Here is a 20,394-nt window from a genome sequence, read left to right as displayed (position 1 = left end):
TTTTTTTTTTAAGTTTTCATGAAAAACTGCTGAGATGAAAGCAAGAAAATGCAAACAGCCAGAGAATGACAGCAAATCCAGGAAGAATGTGGGGTGGCGGGAGAACCTCCTGATAAGACTACCATGTTGTAAGGACCCAGGTTTCTGAGCAATGAAGATGACACTGATATCTGAAAATTTAATGTGGATCCCATAATAATTTGTCATTCTAATCAAAATTCTCACCTCAGTTTTTAAAATATACAAAATAAGAATAGAACTGATTGGATCTCACTGCTGAGTGAGAAATTTCTCCGTGTCAAAAGATTCCTGTCATTGGAAATTTTGACGTTTTATTAAAATCAAAGAAATATCTCCTTATTTCATTTCAGTGACGAGTCCTTCGGTTGGTCAGTGAGGGAGAAATTTTTTTTTTCTCAGAAAAATTAACAATTTTTTTTTTTTTTTTGGCTTCATCTTGAGTCTGAAGCACCTCTCTTGAAATAAAACAGTTGACCAAGAGACAACTTCCAGGGTAGAAGTATAAGGTTTTGTTAACCAAGAGAAAACAACCATTTTCCTCTCAATTCAAAATAATTTATCAATTATGAAACCCGTCGTCCTTATATTTCAAAGATTTTTTTCATACTGCTTGCAAGAGTGGTCTAAGACCAACAATTTTGTTTGACACACAAACTTACTCATCTATGTCTCTTTTTTTTTTAATAAACCTCGAACAACTGACGCTGATTTACGTTGCATCACTCATAAGGGGTGCAGGAAATGCATGAATTTCACAGTAGTCGTAGCACAAATCAACTTTTTATTTTTATTTTAGCATAAAATATGAATGTTTATCAGATGTCCAATTTTTCTTCATCATTCTGCAGTGAGAGAAACAGGTGCTTACAGTGTCTCTATGGTAGCCTAACATTTGTTTTCAGTAGCGAATTAAAATGTGCTATCTCATTATTAATAAAATAAACATTGTACGGTCTGCAAGACTGTTTCCGTTAGAATTAAACAGTTGCTGTATATATATATATATATATATATATATTATATATATATATATATATATATATATATATATATATATATATTTATATATATAAATATGATCATGATGTAAATGTTGGTTGCATTGTTGCATAAGTAGTTATTAGATTTAAACGTAAACGTGTACATGAATAAAACTATTTTACCAAAGTTTCCAATTTATGTTGTTATCAAATCCCTGTCATTCATTTTCGCCATTCATCTATTACTTTAAGTCTCAGAGCCCTTATCGTTGTTTCCTCCACAGTGCACTTGTTTTTAATTTACTTGTTAATGAAAATCGGACCCCGAGAAGAAGTATTTGAATATTCTCAAATTAATAGTTAGCTTTTCATTCCTGTTATTCGACTGCTATTTGATTCTCGTATAAAATACACATAAAATAAGCATATACATACAGACATTAAATATTATATATATATATATATATATATATATATATATATATATATATACGTATTATATATTATATATATATACATATATATATGCTCATTTCATTTTACTTTTAGTGTGATTAACTACAAATTAAATGCACACCCGTGCACGTATATAATATATATATATATATATATATATATATATATATATATATATATATTATATATATATATATATTATGTGTGTGTATGTGTGCTTAATAGGTGTTGCTTTATACCATGATAACAATTTCAATATGAAAACCTATGAGTAATCAGAATATCTTAATCCCCTCATTGCCGCAGGCAGCGTCAACTAGGATTGTCGGAGGCATCTGGTGGTTCTTCACCCTAATCATCATCTCGTCGTACACGGCAAACCTCGCTGCCTTTTTGACCGTCGAGAGAATGATCACTCCTATAGGTATGTTCACGAGCACAACATATTATCACCTGCCCCCTCCCCACCTCTCTCTCTCTCTCTCTCTCTCTCTCTCTCTCTCTCTCTCTCTCTCTCTCTCTCTCATGTAAAACTAAATTCACGTATATACGTTTTTGTTTAAAGCAGCAGTAAACATTCCATGGAGTATACGAAACAGCATTTTGATCTTTAAATGTTTTATAAATTATCAACCATTTTTTTCATTCCCTACCTTGCAGAGAGCGCAGAAGATCTGGCAGAGCAAAACGAGATAGAATACGGTACTTTGGAGGGAGGATCTACAATGGCCTTTTTTAGGGTGAGTACTATTACTTGATTTCGTGAGTTCTTAATACTTAATAAACAGACAAATGGAATTTCTCATCATGATTGATTGTGGAGGAACCTGATCTATGATGCAATACTGCCATTCTGGCTGTAATGCCCTCGCGGTGGAACCGTAAATTATTCTGAACTACGTATTATCCTCTAATCTAAAAGCAATTTATACATTATCTAACCTGTAAAAAACAAATGATAACATGTACAGTGATCAATTGTAGATTGACCCTATTCCGGTGGCGTGGATTGCTTAAAACAATTGTCTGATCTCAGAGCATAAAAAAAAATTATCTAAAACTTATCTGGTCGAGATGTCATTCTGACTAGTTTATTATGAGCCTATCTGCCTAAGATATTCTAAATTGCATCCCCAATTTTATAGAGTATGTGTAAGGTATTTGAGAACGTCGGTGGAGTAGGGAGCCTTCGAGCCATTTGTTTCCAAAGTTCAGGAATTCACGTAAGTTCAAACAGGAATTTCTTGTCCAGGAATTTTTGAATAAATGTGTGTACGTAAATAGTTAGGGTGTTGCTCTTTATTGTATCATCCATTTGCTACATCTGTGCATGACCTGGGTAATGTGCGAGTAAGAGGAAGTAAGGACCTAGCTTCTTGGCACTTCCAGGCAAATGCTTATGCATCACAGACATCAGCTGGCATTGGGTCTTAGCCTCCTACTTGTTGATCTACTTTTACCTAAGTATCTGCATATTATCAGAAGTGGGCCTGATCTCTAAAATAATTCTATTAATTCCGAGACACTTTTGTACGCTTAGCTCGACCAGTATGGTTTATTGCATAATATTCTGGTGCCTAATGGACTAAATAGAGCCATATCCTACCAACCAAAGCGCCACTGCTGCCTCACTTTGGTGCTTCAGCCCCTTACTCACTCTTCCCTAAGAGCACAAGGACATCTTCCTATGATCCGGTAGATCCAGCTTGGTTTTCCCACAACCTTGGTGATAAGTGGATTAACTATTGTCTTGCCTATTGAGGGCTAAAGAGCCACCAACAGTCTCAAAAGACTATATATCCCTTCCTTGCACTCATGAGGAAGCTTTATAGAAAGACATGAACAATGGACTAAATACAACTGTTCCTAAATCTAAAGATTATGGTTGCATGCAACCATAATCACGACGTGATTATGGTTGCTCGGGTTCGTTCCCTGCTACCAGACATCATACTTTCTTCATATTTCTTACGCTTGGATCTTAAGGCTTTGTAGTGACAAGAGTATCCAAAAAGGCTGCTCATAGACATCAATCATGCCACCTATTGAACAAGGCCTTCCAAATGAGACCCAATTCCCACAGTCCCCAAACATCAACCCATCTGATCAGTGAGACCCACGAATGTTGAGTACTTGCAGCCGAATCCTGGGATACCACCCAACTGGATACAACCCCTCCGCCAACAGCATGGAGAGAAATCCCCACTGATTCTTCAAGATGGCACTCATCACCAGGTATACAACTGCCACAATGGCTGGCATAATTATCCTGGGTCCTCCATGGTTTGGAAAAGAAATAATGTTTGGCAAACCATTTCCCATATCTGGGCAAATTCTTCCTTGTTAGTGATGCAAGTCCCCCAAGAAGAAAAATTGGACAGACTACTAAAATGTTAGTGTGCAAATGTGTCCTCTCTTATGGACGTAGGGTGATCAGACGTCACCCGTCCCACATTAGAATCTCTGTCTCCACAAAAATCACTCGCTTCGGGGGACGTACTCATGTCCCCCTGTACGGAATTTTCCCGCCATGTGTCCCCCATTGCACAGGCAGACAGTAATAAATTGCGTATTGTTCAAAGATAAGAGTTAAAATATCTTTTCTCAAACCTCTAAGGCTCTTGCAACAGCTTAGTGGTTAATCATGTCTATAAGTTTCTCTTTTATGTTACTATTGAAATTAATACTTGCTCTGAAGAAATGCTGACTGAATCATATTCTTGCATTTATTCAAATGTTTGTATATATATTTAAATGTGTGAATTTTTTTAAAGAATAAATGTCATAGGTCAGGACTCTGGATGAAATGTTCAAGCAGCAGAAATTTTCTCTCTCTCTCTCTCTCTCTCTCTCTCTCTCTCTCTCTCTCTCTCTCTCTCTCTCTCTCTCTCTCTCTCTCTGCGTCACTTGAACCTCGTGATCAAAGGCACAGCGTTTCGTCTACACATTGTATCAAGAGCAGATCAGATCTCAACAATAAATATTGGTAATCTGAGAACTCCGTGCATGAATTGCCGTTGCCATGTAACTGACAATTCTTAGAGTCCCTGAAGTGCTGAGACAATATTGTCCAGCAATCCCTTGTGCGTTTTACGACAGATTATGAGTTACAGCAAAACGCACTTGACACTCAAACGAATGTCATCTGAAACCATATCTTTAAACAAGAAAATCCATTCATACAGGTAGAGAGAGAAAAAAAAAAGTGTAAACAAATCTTCAGGTAACATTCAAGACCAGGTTTCCCGAGATGGTTTTGTATTTTAAAACCGTATGCTCCCAATTAAGAAACGTGTTTGTTCTGGCTTTCCTATGATTGCAAAAGTTCGTTCGCTTCTTTCCCGTATATTTGTAAAGTTCTAAGAGCATCCATAGTTATGAAGCAGGATTTTTCTAAAGTCAGTTTTTTTTAAGGCTGAAGTTGTCAGAACTGAGGTTATATGTTGAAATGAGGACGAGATTTTTCTGAGACTGCGAGGAATCAATACTGAACTGTTCCTCCAACTATTAGTATCAAGGAAGCAAGCGTTGTCATTCATAGGTAATTCGCTCGTAATCATTGTGTTTTGGCGCTTAAAATCCAAATATTATATATAAAAAAACATTTCAAGATGAATTGGTCTTCGAAATAGAAAAAGTGTCAACTATATTTCTTCTATAAAAAAAAAAAAGAGGTTTAAGTTCACAAGGGCTTTCATTAAAGTAAGGGTGCACGAAAAAAAGTTCTGCCCAGGTAAAGAATGACTACTAGACTGGAAACTGTGGGAGAGACCAGGAGCGTTCGAGCTGCTTTAGATAGTGTGCATTATCGACAGCTAAAATGTTATGTCGTCTGCTTTCTCTCGCTGTTGCGAAGTGTTCTGAATATTCCTCGGTATACTCTAAATAAGAAACATTGTGCAGAAAATTCACAGGAAGGAAGGGGGGTTGGGGGGCGTAGAGAGAACAGAATAAGAACAGATCAAAGATCAAGCAACAGGGAGTTGGTGCCATTGTGCCATAACCAACACCCTAGACCTAACAAAGGTTCGCTCCCCTTCTCACCAGCACCGTCCACGTCCACCGTGACCCATGATTCACTCAAGCGCATAGAAAATAAAATCTCATATCCTTGTAACCAAAAACAGTCATCCGATGTTGAAAACGTTTTTGAGACACGAGACAACATAATATTGTTGCATGTCCTAGACGTTACGAAAGTAAAATAAAATGTACATGTACGAGATATCAAGTACGTATCAGAATAAAATGAACCGCAAATAGCGCAGACTTACTATACTTGATAATGATATAGACAAAAACTTTTCAGGAAAAACGAAAGGTTTTATGTAATGACAACTGTGCTAGTTCATGCAGTCATGCTCCTAGCTTATGGATATCATGTAATTGAAAGATATGGAGTTACTTACGCCTTAGTGCTATTAGTCCCCGTTAGGCTGAATCTGTAGAGAATGAAGCCGTGTTGACCACTTCTTCCCGATTTTTCACTGTACTTTAAAAATGATTCTTCCATTGTGTTAGTTTTAAAAGCTTTTGCAATTCCTCAAGGAAATGAATTTCTCCCATTTTTTTTATTTTTCTCGGATATTTAGTTTTTTCTTTTTCAAATTAGATTTTAAACAATTCTGTTATCTCAAAAGAAACTTAATTCTTCCTAGAATATTTAAACAAAATATTTAGACAAAATCACACTTAGGAAAGTAATTCATTTAAAATACTTTTAAAGTAATAGAAAAGCCTTTGCGGGTATTCTAAAAAGGCCTTTTGTCACTATTTTTGTACTAATACAAATATCATCTTCAACAGCCAGGATCTGTCAAGGTGGGAATAACCTCAATTAATATAATTTCCAAAAATTAAATGCATGATATCATCCCAAAAACTGGCCTTAAACCAGATACTTCCAAATGAGCCAGGGAAGCAATTGCAAAATCAGTTACAGTAATGCCAACCAGCTATACTGAATTTTAAATTCAGTAAAAAAACTTTTCATTTATCATTCCCCTTAAATAAGAAAAATGCACACATGACGAAAACAGACAAATCAGGTGCACTGGTGATTCTAAATAGAACGCAGTTTATAAAAACAAGTAAAGAATGTACCGACGTTTTCTACACGATGTATAATCAAGGCCGTGGCCCATGAAACTTTAACCATGGTCAGGTGGTAGCCTTTCCTTTATCGTTCCCAGACGTATGATTATGCTAACTTTAACCTAAATAATATTAGAACTACAGTGGTTAGAGGGCTGCAATTTGGTATGTTTGATTATTAGAGGGTGGATAATCAACATACCCATTTGCAGTCCTCTAGCCTCAGTAGTTTTTAAGATTTGAGGGAGAACAGAAAAACTGCGGCCGGACAAACATATTCATCTCTATAGTTTACTTCAAATAAAGCTAAAATGATAGCCTTTGAATACACATTTGAATTCTTCAGAGCTTTTACTGGTTTTATGTTTATTCGCTTTCATGGTTTTTTCACATTTTATTGAAGTTTGTATTTTCTCTTATTATAAAATAATTATACACAATGCAAGAGAGAGAGAGAGAGAGAGAGAGAGAGAAATGAGCAACTCCACGTGCTGCTAAATAAAAATATAAAAAGACGAATTTTGCATTATAAATATTCTAAATTAATATTTTATTACGGGGGTGCCATGTCCCATGCGGGGAGATGCGCCATGCATCGATATGACATATCATCATAAAGTAAAAAAAAAAAAAAAAAAAAAAAAAAACATGTTTTTTAGAACTTCTCGTATTCTGGCAACTTCACCTATTCGATCCATGAAGCAACAGCTTTCATCGTTACTGTAAGACAGTTGCCGTATGGCATTTTTTTTTTTTTCTTTCTTTGTAGAAGAATATTTCTGATTATTTTCTCTCATAGACTCGGTGGTAATCATCAAAGTATCAGCTGAAAATATGGTAAAAATTATGACAAATACAAAAATTGAGAAAGGGAAGGTGTGGGTGTTTTTGCATGTGATGTTGTACGTAAGGGAGTTTCTAAGCATGGTATGTCTCTCTCTCTCTCTCTCTCCCTCTCTCTCTCTCTCTCTCTCTCTCTCACACACACACACACACACACACACACACACACAAACTTGCACTGTGCACAATATTTCATTACAAGTTAAAATCTTTTGATACAATGTGAAAAAACATAAAAGTATGAAAAAACTATCTTAGCAGACGACACTTTAGAAGCATAGTTGTAAACACTAGAAATTACAAAACAACACGAAATGAACGGAAAAATTAATGATTGAGATAATATGAACTGTGTTAGAATATTATCTTGTATACTGTTAAGATATCTGCGACAATCATATAAGAGGAAACTAAAATAGAGAAAAACGAAGCTAAACGGCGAAGTCATCATTGAAAACGCCATGTGTTGTACGTATTCACACACATACATTGTAAACTTCGTTGATACTATGAGGTGAAATAAAAATTCTTTAATCACAATAAAGCAAAAGATAATTTATTAAATTTTAGTTCTTCTTAAAATGAATTTCCTTTGGACACGTCATCATTGAGAACTGCTATATATACTACTAAAGATGCACTCGGTATATAATTTTTGCACAAGAACAGATTCCGTGATAAAACGAAAGGAGAACACGGTGATCATTATAAAACAGGAGATTAATGATAACTTTTTTAGTAACATTCATTAAAATAACATACTGAAAGAGGCAGGTCTTAGCGCATCATGAATGATACAATAATTGGCGCAATTTAGGATAAGGAAACACAATAATGAACAAAATAGGCGAATTTATCAATTTACAAGTAATGAAAAGGAAATTTGATACAGTAGGCAACATCTAATAAGAAAGTTGCTGTATAAAACTAAATTAATAGGCTCTGGGTGGCCACAGGTAGGCTACGGAGGTACCCAATTATAACTACGTATGTATACCATATCTACTGATGCATATGATAGAAAGGAAAAAAAGAAGTCTATTTTCCACTTACTCGGGGTTACTCCCCGAGTAAGTGGAAAATAGACCTACTTTGTTGTTGTTGCTGGGGGATAGGAAAGGTTTTTGGAAGAGCCTAAAAAGGTCAGAAAAAGGTGTTTCTCATTAAGTTAAAGATACAGGAATTTTAGGATAGGATATATATGATTTATTTATTTGAATGATAATGTAGAAAATAAATAACGTGCATGTTAAACAGTACAGGAAAATTTTTTCTAATAAAATATAGCTTATATATTTTAATTTTCGTTGGTGAAACATGGCTATATTTGACCGAAGAATTTGGCCAGTTTTAATCTATTTGGTGTACTGAATATAGGCTATGTTTCTGTTCGATTATTTTGTGTTTCCACTTATAACTAGGAATATATGAGTAAGCTGTAGGTCGTATCACGCCTTGTTTAAGTAAAATATTTTGTTGTAATATTATACAGTATTTTGTCATATGTTATGACAAACTAGTTTTGAAAAAGTGAACGGGTGTTATTCGCCAGTGGATTGTGCAAACAGTGTGTACATTGTGTGTTGTCTACAAGAGAGCAAAAGTGGTTTGCTTTTTTATGCAGGGTATTTCAGTTTACTATGTTGCTGATATATGCATGTTTATGGTTATGCGGTATTGACAAGGAAGGGGCTAAGAGTGGGGCGCTGCCGTTTTGCGGCCTTAGTTTTATTTGACATTATCTGGATTTTGACCTTATCCGGCAGGACCTTAGCATAATGACAGTATTAATATATATAAATATGTGTGTGCATGTATGTGTGTGTGTGTGTAAGGGAAGATTTAATGTAACGCATTATAAAACTACTCGTATTAAAGATATGCATGTACAAAATATAAAGTTTCTTCCAACAACTGTGAACAAGTCTACAGCACTTGGACGAAAGCTCTAAAATTTTTACAAATACATTTTTAATGCATAAGAGGTTAAAGGAATGTATTCCATTATAGATCTTACCAGTTTCGAGAAGCACGACATAAGACGCTTAAAATTTTCATATATATATATATATATATTTAAGTTGTATTCCACATAGGAAAATGAAAAAAGGTATATCTCAGAAAATGCCCAACAGTTTCGTCCTCCAATGGACCTCTTCTTGGAGCGTTTATTTTTCCTTAATAAACGCTCCAAGAAGAGGTCCATTGGAGGACGAACTGTTGGGCATTTTCTGAGATATACCTTTTTCATTTTCCTATGTGGAATACAACTTAATGACTATATCTTCGTGCCTAAGAAGATACCAGTATATATATATAATATACATATTTATATATGCATAACTGAATCACGAGAATATGGAACGTGATGAGTATATAATGACAAAATCCATGACAGAAAGACAAACGATGGAATTCTCCAAGGCCTATCGACTTCTCGGCCTTTACATAGTGGATTAAAAAATATAAAAATAAGTTGACAAAGAAAGCTCGTATAAATGATAGTTGGGGGATTACAAAGGAAAAATACGTACCTGGAATCAAACACAATTGAAGAGTTAGTATTCTATCAAAAGATTAGACCCAACAACTCAGAAGCAGGAACAAGACAGTAAAAGATTATGCAAAAAAGTTGACTGACCACCAAAAATGTAAAAAGTAACTCTCCAATTGGTAAAGAATAAAAATATTTGCAAGGTGAACATTTTCACAAAAAATATTAAACATACAAATACAGACATTCCATATAAGGTAACTAATTTATAATTAAGTCAGTAATTTCATCTCTTAGGTCATTCTTGAACATTTTACTAATACAGCGGTCCAAATATTACATCACAGGGCTGAGGTTAAAATTGCAACTGGATGTAAGCTATATAACAGCAGATTCTAAAAGATTTTATGAAAAGAAATCTTTTAATCTGGCAATCACTGAACTTTCAGTCCAATTTATCCTGTGTGAGTTTTCACTTAAATGAATAAATATGGCATTGGATATTTAACCAACTTTGACACATACTGAAGCTGTTTAATTCGTACTTCTAAATCCTTGCTAGACTGGCTGATATAAAAAGAGGGGCAGTCCAAACATGGAATTTTATATATTATGTTATTGCTCTCCTTATGGCTATTTTTTATTAACATTCCTTTTAGTGTGTTGTTATGGGAAAAATACGAAGTTGACATTAAAAGATTTTAGCAATGAGCATTATACATTGCCATTCCCAAGTATTGGATCAAGAAATCGAATACATAAGAAAAATAGGGACAGATTTATATTATCCTTCACATGTACTAGATATTTGTTATAATAAAGCCCACAAAAAGTTTTATAGTGAAAATAACATGGAGAAACAAACCCCCAAGAACATGCTTGGCTTGCTTTACTTTAGTGGTTTTTAAACCATAAAATTATTGTTAAAAACTTTTAATGTTAACCTCAAAGGTGTCCTTAAAAACACTGTAAAAGGAATGTTAGTAAAATATAGCCCTAAAGAAAACAACATTATATAAAATTCCATGTTTGGACTGCCTCTTTTTATATCAGCTGATCTAGCAAGGATTTAGAAGTACGAATTAAGCAGCATAAGTATTCTGTCAAGACAGGGCAAACATCATATGCAATATTCATTTATTTAAGAGAAAACTCCCACAGTGATTTCCAGATTGAAAGATTTCTCTTCACAAAACCTTTTAGAATCTGCTATTATACAGCTTGCTTCCAGTTGTAATTTTAACCTTAGCACTATGATATATCATTTGGACCCCTGTTTTAATTAAATTGTTCATGAATGTCTTAAATGATAAAATCACTGACATAATTACAACTTAGTTACCTTATCTATACTTTCAATGTTTTCATATGTTTAATATTTTTTTTAAATGTTCGCCTTACAAAAATCTTTATTGTTTACCATTTATAGAGTTATCAAGTTGTACTTTTACAACATTTTTAATGGTCAGTCAACATTTTGTATAATGTTTTAACTGTCTTATCCCTGCTTCTGAGCTGTTTGGCCTAAACTTTTGTAAAACCTCTTAACCCTGTATTGATAGGTCTACTAATTTTTCAACTGTGTTGGTTTCCAGGTACGTATATTTACTTTTGTTATCCCCCAACTAAATCATTTATACGAGCATTCTTTGTCAACTTATTTTTACATTTCTTCAGTCTACTAAGTAAAGGCCAAGAAGTCGAAAGGCCTTGCAGAAATCCAGTTTCTCTTTCCTTTGTGGATTTTGTCTTTATATATATATATATATAATATATATATATATTATATATATATATATATATATATATAATATAAGATGGCCCGTCGAAAAATTATTTTGAGGGAGTCAAGGACTTGCAAGCACACAAGAACACACAACGTAATATTTTCATCTACTATCTATCTACTATCTATCTATCTATCTATTATCTATCTATCTATATATATATATAATGTTTCATAATATATGGAATTGTCCCTATATATAAAAGATTGCTTGCAGGAATGTGATCAGACTAGAGCGCTAAAAGATCCGTATACTAGTATAGGCTATATAGTATATATATATATATATATATATATATATATATATATATATATATATATATATATATATGTCATCTTAGCCTACATACTTATTGTATACGTCATCTTTAGCGTCTCTAGTCTGATCACATTCCTGCAAGCAATCTTTTATATATATGGACTAACATTCCATATTTTTATTATGTAAACACTTACATATATATATATAGATAGATAGATAGATAGATAGATAGATGAAAATATTCATACGTTTGTGTGTTCTTGTGTGCTTGCAAGCTCCTTGACTCCCTCTCAAAATAAGTTTCGACGGGTCCACTCTTTTACTCTTTGTTTATTGGAAATTATTTTTTTCCAATTAGGAGACTGAAAGGAAACACAGGAAGTGATAATCAATATGACAGCTGAGCTTTTTCATACTTTCGGATTCTGTGCTGCTGCCAAATGAGAAAGTCTTTCTTTCTTGTTTGAAAACTTTTTAATAAAGAGATTTCAACGTTTATGGTTTTCTGCTCAAAGCGCTGTTTCAGTTGTTCAAGCATGTCTGTTGTTTTCGTGCTTGAACAAATGAACCAACGGTGAAGTCTCTCTGCAGAAAACTTCACGCAACTTTGGATGATTCACATACCTACCTACGCAAGAGGCTCTTCAGCAGTGGATCCAGCCATTCCATACACACTCCGCATTCACTTCTCTTTTGTGCGCCCTTTCATTTCCTGGATCGAAAGACCATTCGGTTCAAATGCCGCTTTCATTTCCTAGTCTTTCTCTTCTTTGAATGGCTACATATGGGATTCTTAGTACATGTTACTGCACATATTCCATGCTAACGATATATCTTAGCATCTTCAACTTTTTTCCATTATCTGAATATTCGCCTTGCGTATTTCAAATTTAGCCTGCTCTTCTCTCTCTCTCTCTCTCTCTCTCTCTTCACAACACACACATACATAGACACATATACACAGCCAATTTTTTTTATTTCTTTCTCTTATAAACACTTCCAAAATCCTACACTAATCTCTGCAAGTTTCCGTCTTCATTCCCGTTGAACAAAGTGTCATCCACAACATCAGTCACTTCAAATTCACTTCATGAGCACTTCTATTATTCTGCAACTTCGCACCTACATTTCCCAGTGTTTTTTTTTTTCTGAGTTCTAGCCTATAAGACATCCTTTAACCATACCTATTTTGACAGCAAAGCTTTCGTCATAATTGTTGTCAACGAAAAACTTCGTACTTTACATATTCTTAGCATTCCGTACAATGCATTCCTGTCCTTTCTACTATAAGTCTTTTTTATATCTATGTTTGTCCCATACAGATTTTCTTTTAGCTTTTAAACTTTTCACACGGCTACCATAAAGACTTGAAGCACTCCCCCTCCTTATTTAATTCCACATTATTCTTTCCTATCAATCCTGCTGACGTCTGCTTTATTTCCTCAATCGAAATCGTCCCATATACCTCCCCTGTAAACTAAATAATGAAAACGAAATGCTATGGAGTTGAGGCTCTTTACTTCCAGTTCAGTGATCCCCTTTTAGCCTGAGCCTAATTTGCCTCTATTTGTGAAGTGCGAACAGTCGGCTAGATTTCAGGTTGCTTGGCTACATATCTTAGAAAATATGGATGAATTTTGAGATTTAAGCCATAAAACCAAGCACTAGGGTACTTTTAGCCTAATCGCGTTAAACTTAAAACAGACAAGAAATAATGGATGAAAACTAAAGCTAAAGAGATACAACACATTCTTTACATACAGGATATGTGACACGTGGAATAAACAGCAACGGTGTGGAAGACTTTAAAAGAAAACTAGACAAAATCATTAGGACACTGAATGAACAGTAAAACCTGCTCCTAGAGATAAGTGAGCGCACGATGTCTCCTCGGATGGACTAACAAGTCTTTGAGACATCCTGATCCTTGTAACTCCTCGTAACTCCTCTCAGAGCCAAACAAGAAATGCTTTCCTCGGAGGCCAAACAGGAAAATACCGTAAACTCAACATAAACAAGTAAAAAATGCGCCGAAGTTTCTTCGGCGCAATCGAGTTTTCTGTACAGCGTATAATGTAAAAAAAAAAAAAAAAAAAAAAAAAAAAAAAAAAAAAAAAAAAAAAAAAAAAAATACTCAGCCAAGACCCATGAAACTCTTAGCCGTGGTCCATGAAATTTTCAGTCATGGCCGGTTGTGGCTTGTGTTGTTGGCCAGACTCACGATCACTACGAACTTTAACATTAAATAAAATAAAAACTACTGAGGCAAGATGGCTGTAATTTGGCGTATTTTATGAGTGAAGAGTGATTGACCAACATCCAATTTGCAGCCTTCTAGAATCAGTATAGTTTCTAAGATCTGAGTGCGGACAGAAACAGAGCGGACGGACAAACAAAGCCATCTCAATTGTTTTCTTTTACAGAAAAGCAAACGAGATATCGTTTCCCATCGCAAGATTTTTCCAGCGCAACATATGAACGGGCAGAGCATTCATTATAGATAACAGTCAAGTGAGGAGGGAAGGGCACTAGTTCACATTTGCATATATATTTTTTGCCTTCCTGGGATATATATTGCGACATACTGAGCGATAGCACGCCCGAAACGTTCCGTTTTACTTTCATTTTCTATATCTCCAAGGATGGAAGGCGGGAAGACAATAGACGCGGGGGTACAATTCATACAGATTCAACAAAGTGCTCGCGTTAGCATTGCGTCTAGCGTTCCCACCGTCAGATGTTGATGAACTATTTGGACTCTGTATCGAAACGGCTCTCTCCCAACTCCTTTGGCCGATATATTAGACACATTCCTTTTCCCGTTTCAAAGAATTATTTCACTATTTTCTCTTTGCGAATTCGTGGAGGATAACACTCATTTTTCTTCGCCAGATTAGTTTTGAGGCAGTATTCTAGAACACACACACACACACACACACACACACACACACACACATATATATATATATATATATATATATATATATATATATATATATATATATACATATATATAAGCAAAAACCATAGGGAAATGACAAGCAAAAGTTGAGGGCCAAGCTCATTCACGTGTTTCTTGGTACTGAACTCCTGTGTATCCTTTTCATGTGGTCGCTTATATACTGAAGTCATTGTGCATCTACCGTAGTTTTTAAGCATATACACTGAATATAATAGAAGTTGACAGACCTTCAGATACAAAAACAGAAAAGGGGCGGGGTTACAGTTTGTTAATCTGGGCGGCGTGTCGTTTAAGTAAAAGAGACAAGGGAAGAGGATCAAGGGACAATCCAGATTTAAATTCCTTGTAGACGTGGCTTCAGTATAAATGGATTCAAGCAGATTCCTTTAGCAGTCATATTTGACCCTGCAGATTAAGCCAGTGATCCACAATGCCATTATTCATTCAGGCCACTTGATAGAACGTAGCCATATGTTTGCGCTAAGAGCAACTCACCTTTCGATCTTTAAATATTTGCCATATATAAATTTTATTACAAGGAATACTGTATACAATATTGTTTGAATTTGACAGGCTATTCTTAATTAGTTTATTTTTCAAAGTATTATTATATTAAAATAATAAGTTAATATCAATAGTTTTTAAAATGGGTACAGCAGGAATACAATTAGGATGAAATGGTAGGTTGGCATTGTTTAAATTGCAATATCATTGTTACTTTTCATTGTAGAAGAAAAGTAGGAGCATATTTGGAATCCTCGCAAAAAGTTCTATCAGAAATATTTTCGTTTTTCTCTACGAATAATAACAAAGAAATAAGCATTGCTTGATTTCCGCCCAGATGTACGGATGAGAACAGTACCCTGCTAAAAACCATCTCCTATGAAATCTACATCTATGGTCAGACTTTGGTCCAATTCAATCCTGTAGTTTTGCCATCTATAGTAAATATACATACATACACAGTCCGGCCATTAGCTTGATAGATTATATATATATATATTATATATATCTATATATATATAATATATATATATATATGTGTATGTATGTGTGTGTGTGCGTGTGTGTGTGTATATACTTCAATCCAGTTAAGAGTTCTGAATACATCCTATATCTAGTTAGCGTAGAGAAAAATGACTAAACCGTTAAGGAAAGATGATAATATATAACTGCTTCACTTTCCGTCACCGCAGCCCGGCCGGTTAAACCGTCCCAAGAAAATGTTCGCTGGAGACCAGTCCCCTAAACGTGGTTGCTTCTTTTCTTTTGACGACATTTTGAAAAATCTTATTACAGTATGAGCTATGTGAACTATAGATTGGTTTTAATATTGCCAGTCGATTCCAAAGTCAGACAGTTGAGGCAACTTTTCAGAGGAAATAGAATGAGACGATATTCCCAATAACACAGAAGAATCTGTCTATACTCTGTAAGATTGCAAAACCAGTTTCGAAGATTAATGTTCAATATTCTCGGGAATTGTCTGCGACCTATTTGATTACGTATCCAATAACAACCTTTCATTTGTAACCCCTCCCCATCATCTAAATAACCTCTATATTTTCCTGCTATTTGTCTGGGGAGGCCCATTTAATAGTAAATGTAACAAAAAATGGTAGAATTAGAAAAACAGGGCAGTTACAATATGCGAATTAAATTGGAAAGTAACGGATGATATGCTAGGATTTGGAACAGAAGGTCGTGCCTGTGGAAAGCCATTATATATATATATATATTATATATATATATATATATATATATATATAATATATATATATATATATAATATATAGATAATAGATAGATATATAGAATAGATAGATAGATAATGAAGTCATATCACATTACCGTGATCATATACATAACATCGGAGCACAAATGTCCTTAAATATCTAATTTGCGCCCGTAGCACGACAATAATTTATATATATATATATATCAATATCTATATTATATATATTTATATATAATCTTATATATATATAGATATAGATAGATAGATAGATAGATAGATAGAATAGATAGATAGAGAGATAGATAGATAGATAGATAGATATATGAGTCATATCACATTACCGTGATTCATTTATACATACATCGAGCTACAAATGTCCTTTAATATCTAATTCGCGCCCGTAGCCGACAAATTTCTTATCGACCAAAAAAAAATCCCTTCCGTTAGCATATATGAAAATATATTAATTAGAAGAGTAGAGCGAATTAGATATTAAAGGATATTTGTAGCTCGATGTAATATATATATATATATATATATATATAGATATATATATATATATATATTTATTTTATATATGTATGTGTATGTATATATATATATATATAGTATAAATAGATATCTAGTATATATATATATATATATATATATATATATATATATATATATATATATATATATATATATATATATATATATATATATATATATATATATATATATATATATATAGGTGTGTGTGTGCGCGTGTATTATAAACAAGTTATTTTCTGTTTGTCATCACCATGTATTTTGTGAGATCTTATGTATACTGCATGATTTTCAACGTGAACGACATTTGACTGAGAATTTCCCCTTTCCCTGATTCTCGTACTTTCGTTATTGTCTTGTCTGTAACTATGACGACCTCCGTCAAGATGAAGAGGAGCCCTGGGGCTGAGGAGAGACCGAAGGTTCCTTTCGAGGATTCCCTTCTTCTGTCCCTGCCAGATGCATTCTAGGTATCGGAAGTGTCTTGTAATTAGATTCCTTAAAAGCTGACATCCTTCACATAAAGCGAAGCTTTCAAGCTCCCTGATTGCCAAGGTTCTCAAAGGAAAAAAAGGGAGAGAGAAAAGTATAAGTGAAGCCTTCCATACTGTATTATATAATACTATATCAGGGCTTTCTTTGTTTTTGTTGATCATCATCCGGATGGCAGGTGCGACAAGTTTTATCTGAAAGTACTCATTGCAATTTTTTTCCCCTATTCAATCTAAATTTCTATTTCCTTATCCCTTCCCAAAAAAGCAGAAATGATGGACCAGATGTTGTTTCGGATCGGTTTACTTGCGCCACAGCGCGTCATTTTCATTTCTGGTTGAGAGAAGAACATCTGAAAAGCGAGTGATAACATCGTTAGCATTTTTTGCACACATCACCATGTGGCTGGACCCTCGCGGAAATCGATGGACATTTGGCCGGCGGACGGCTTTCGCGCCGCGCCGGATACCGCGGCCCATGGTTAGAAGCACATTAAATTTGATTTGTTTGACAATAGGGGCCCAGCTGGAGTCCAATCCTGAACATTTCCATGTAGTTACAGTTCGTGATTTTAACGTTGATCAAGGCTGCTCGAATTCTTGAGCGATTTTAAAGCAATTTTTAACTTCACTGTTTTCTCCTCTGATTTCTTTCCATACAGGGTAAACTTTGTCTCATGTATTGATAACCTTTTTGTCAATGACTTAAATAAATGATGGCAATGAATGTGGAGTCAGTGGGGACAGCATTGGTGAGAGTGATTCGTCAGTGCATTTAAGCTTCCATGTACTTATATATCTAACACCTCTTCTTCAGAATTGATTGAATGATTGCGGAAGAAATTCCTGAAACGCGCTATTGTCCCCTGATCATGTTCATCTATAAACAGTTGCAGACGATAGAAAAGCAACGTATCAGGGCAAATCTAAAGTGAAATAAAAGCCTCAAGAATAATGATAATGATTATTATAGTAATAATAATAATGAAATCGCATCGAGATCAGCGAATTATCATTGTAGTGCCAACAAATATTTGATGGAGCACATTACCGCAATATGATTACCTGGGAACTATTTCTTTATCTATTTTATCTCGCTATGCGATTCTTTCAATACGAACACATATACATGATGCGGTGAAGCGTTGATCAGAAGGTGATATTAATATTCATATATGTTTTAGTCAATGTTGACGGTGGTACTTTCAGTCATCAACATAAATATATAATATGCATTGGGCAGCGTTTGGTAAGTGTTCTACAATAATCATTAAAATTATGTTAGGCGAGATCGAATCATATGAATGACTTTGAAGAACATATTCGCTTGAGAGCGTTCTCTCCCAGACAAAAATCGCTCTCCGAGGAGGTCCGTTTTGAATTTCGCCAGTCGCTCAGCATAAAGAAATGATTCAAAAGTTTCACGCTGCCTATCCAGATCTGCGAATGAGCAAATATTCCTTTCGCAAATATGCTGATGAAGTGATAACATTGCCAGCTTCTCTAAGGAAGCTTTTCTTTCTTTCACAATACTCCTGCCTTTTGCCTTCTGTCAGTTTCGGTGTTCCTTTGTTCACAAGTCGCAGGTTCCTCATCATTCGCGAGTGTTGCCTCAATATTTGCCCGAGTTTCTGTTACTTTTATGAGTTCTGTGACATTATGATAGAAGCGTTCAACCGGAACGAAGGAAACTGGAAAATGCTATGTTCATATGTTCGCCGTTTTACAGGAAAACCAGACATAAATTTTTCATGGAAACAGGTCATCACATTTCCCTCTCGTATTGGGCTGAAGTGCTTTCATATGACTTTCTTTCCTTCCACATTGCAAATACCTCTAGTGAAGAGTAATTGAAATATGAGAACAAAATCAATATTTATAATCATTTTGCAAATATTAATCACTGGCGAAGTAACTGAAGAGCCCTCAGTTGATTACAATATTAATAATGATGAAAACGAGCGTGGAAGATAAAAATTAGCATCATACAGGGGTCGGCAACCCCCGGGCCAGGGATCCACATCAGTACACTAATTATCTAAGTTGATACCTAGTTTAAGCCGTTAAGCAATCATTGGAAAAGTTACTTCGTATATGCATTGGGAGAAGAGATTGCTATGCTTTTGCAGAGCAAAGACCAGACCATTTTGACATTCAGGATCCAGATAGATTTGTCAACTTAGCATTTGTAGTGGACATCACGACCCACATGAACAATTGGAATCTTGAGCTTCAACGTAAGAATGATTTTGCATTTGAGATGTTTGGTTCAATTACTGGTTCTGAAAGAAAACTTCGGCTGCAGGAATCTCAACTTCAGGAAACTATTCTCATTTTCCGAATCTCCAAAATCACAGGAGAGATCTAATCCCAGACATCTTTGTGAACTCTATCCAGGCTTTGAGCTTTTCCTCCGTTTCACTGACTTCCAGCAATATGGAAATCAATTTAAATCATTCGGTACTCGTTATGAAACAGATATGGAGCAAGTGGTAGGACAATATCGGTTGGAGTTAATCGACTTACAGTGCGAAGAATTTTTAAAATCAAAATTCCTTTCCAAATCCACTGCTGATTTCTACAAAAAATATTTGTTGCCAAGTGGAAAATATGGAAGCCTGTTGAAAAATGCGAAAATGATGACATCGTTATTTGGAATTACATGCTATATGCTTGTGAACAACTTTTTTCGAAAATGAAATATGCTAAAAGTCTTTTAAGAAGAAGGTTGCGTGT

The 20,394-nt window shown here is 34.7% G+C and overlaps 1 protein-coding gene across 9 annotated transcripts in view; it reads left to right on the top strand.

Moving 5' to 3' along the window:
• Positions 1-20,394, top strand: part of LOC135198194 (glutamate receptor ionotropic, kainate 2-like) — a 394,828-nt gene that overhangs the window by 333,557 nt on the left and 40,877 nt on the right. For all 9 annotated transcript variants that reach the window (XM_064225768.1, XM_064225767.1, XM_064225771.1 and 6 more), the window contains 2 exons: positions 1,764-1,881; positions 2,118-2,197. In XM_064225768.1, the coding sequence (XP_064081838.1) occupies positions 1,764-1,881; positions 2,118-2,197 (198 nt within the window). The remainder of the gene's footprint in view (positions 1-1,763; positions 1,882-2,117; positions 2,198-20,394) is intronic.

The sequence above is a fragment of the Macrobrachium nipponense genome, chromosome 21 (assembly GCF_015104395.2).
Source record: "Macrobrachium nipponense isolate FS-2020 chromosome 21, ASM1510439v2, whole genome shotgun sequence".
Taxonomy (NCBI): Eukaryota; Metazoa; Arthropoda; class Malacostraca; order Decapoda; family Palaemonidae; genus Macrobrachium; species Macrobrachium nipponense.
Note: the sequence above shows the minus strand (reverse complement) of the source record. Positions and strands in the feature narration are given on the sequence as shown.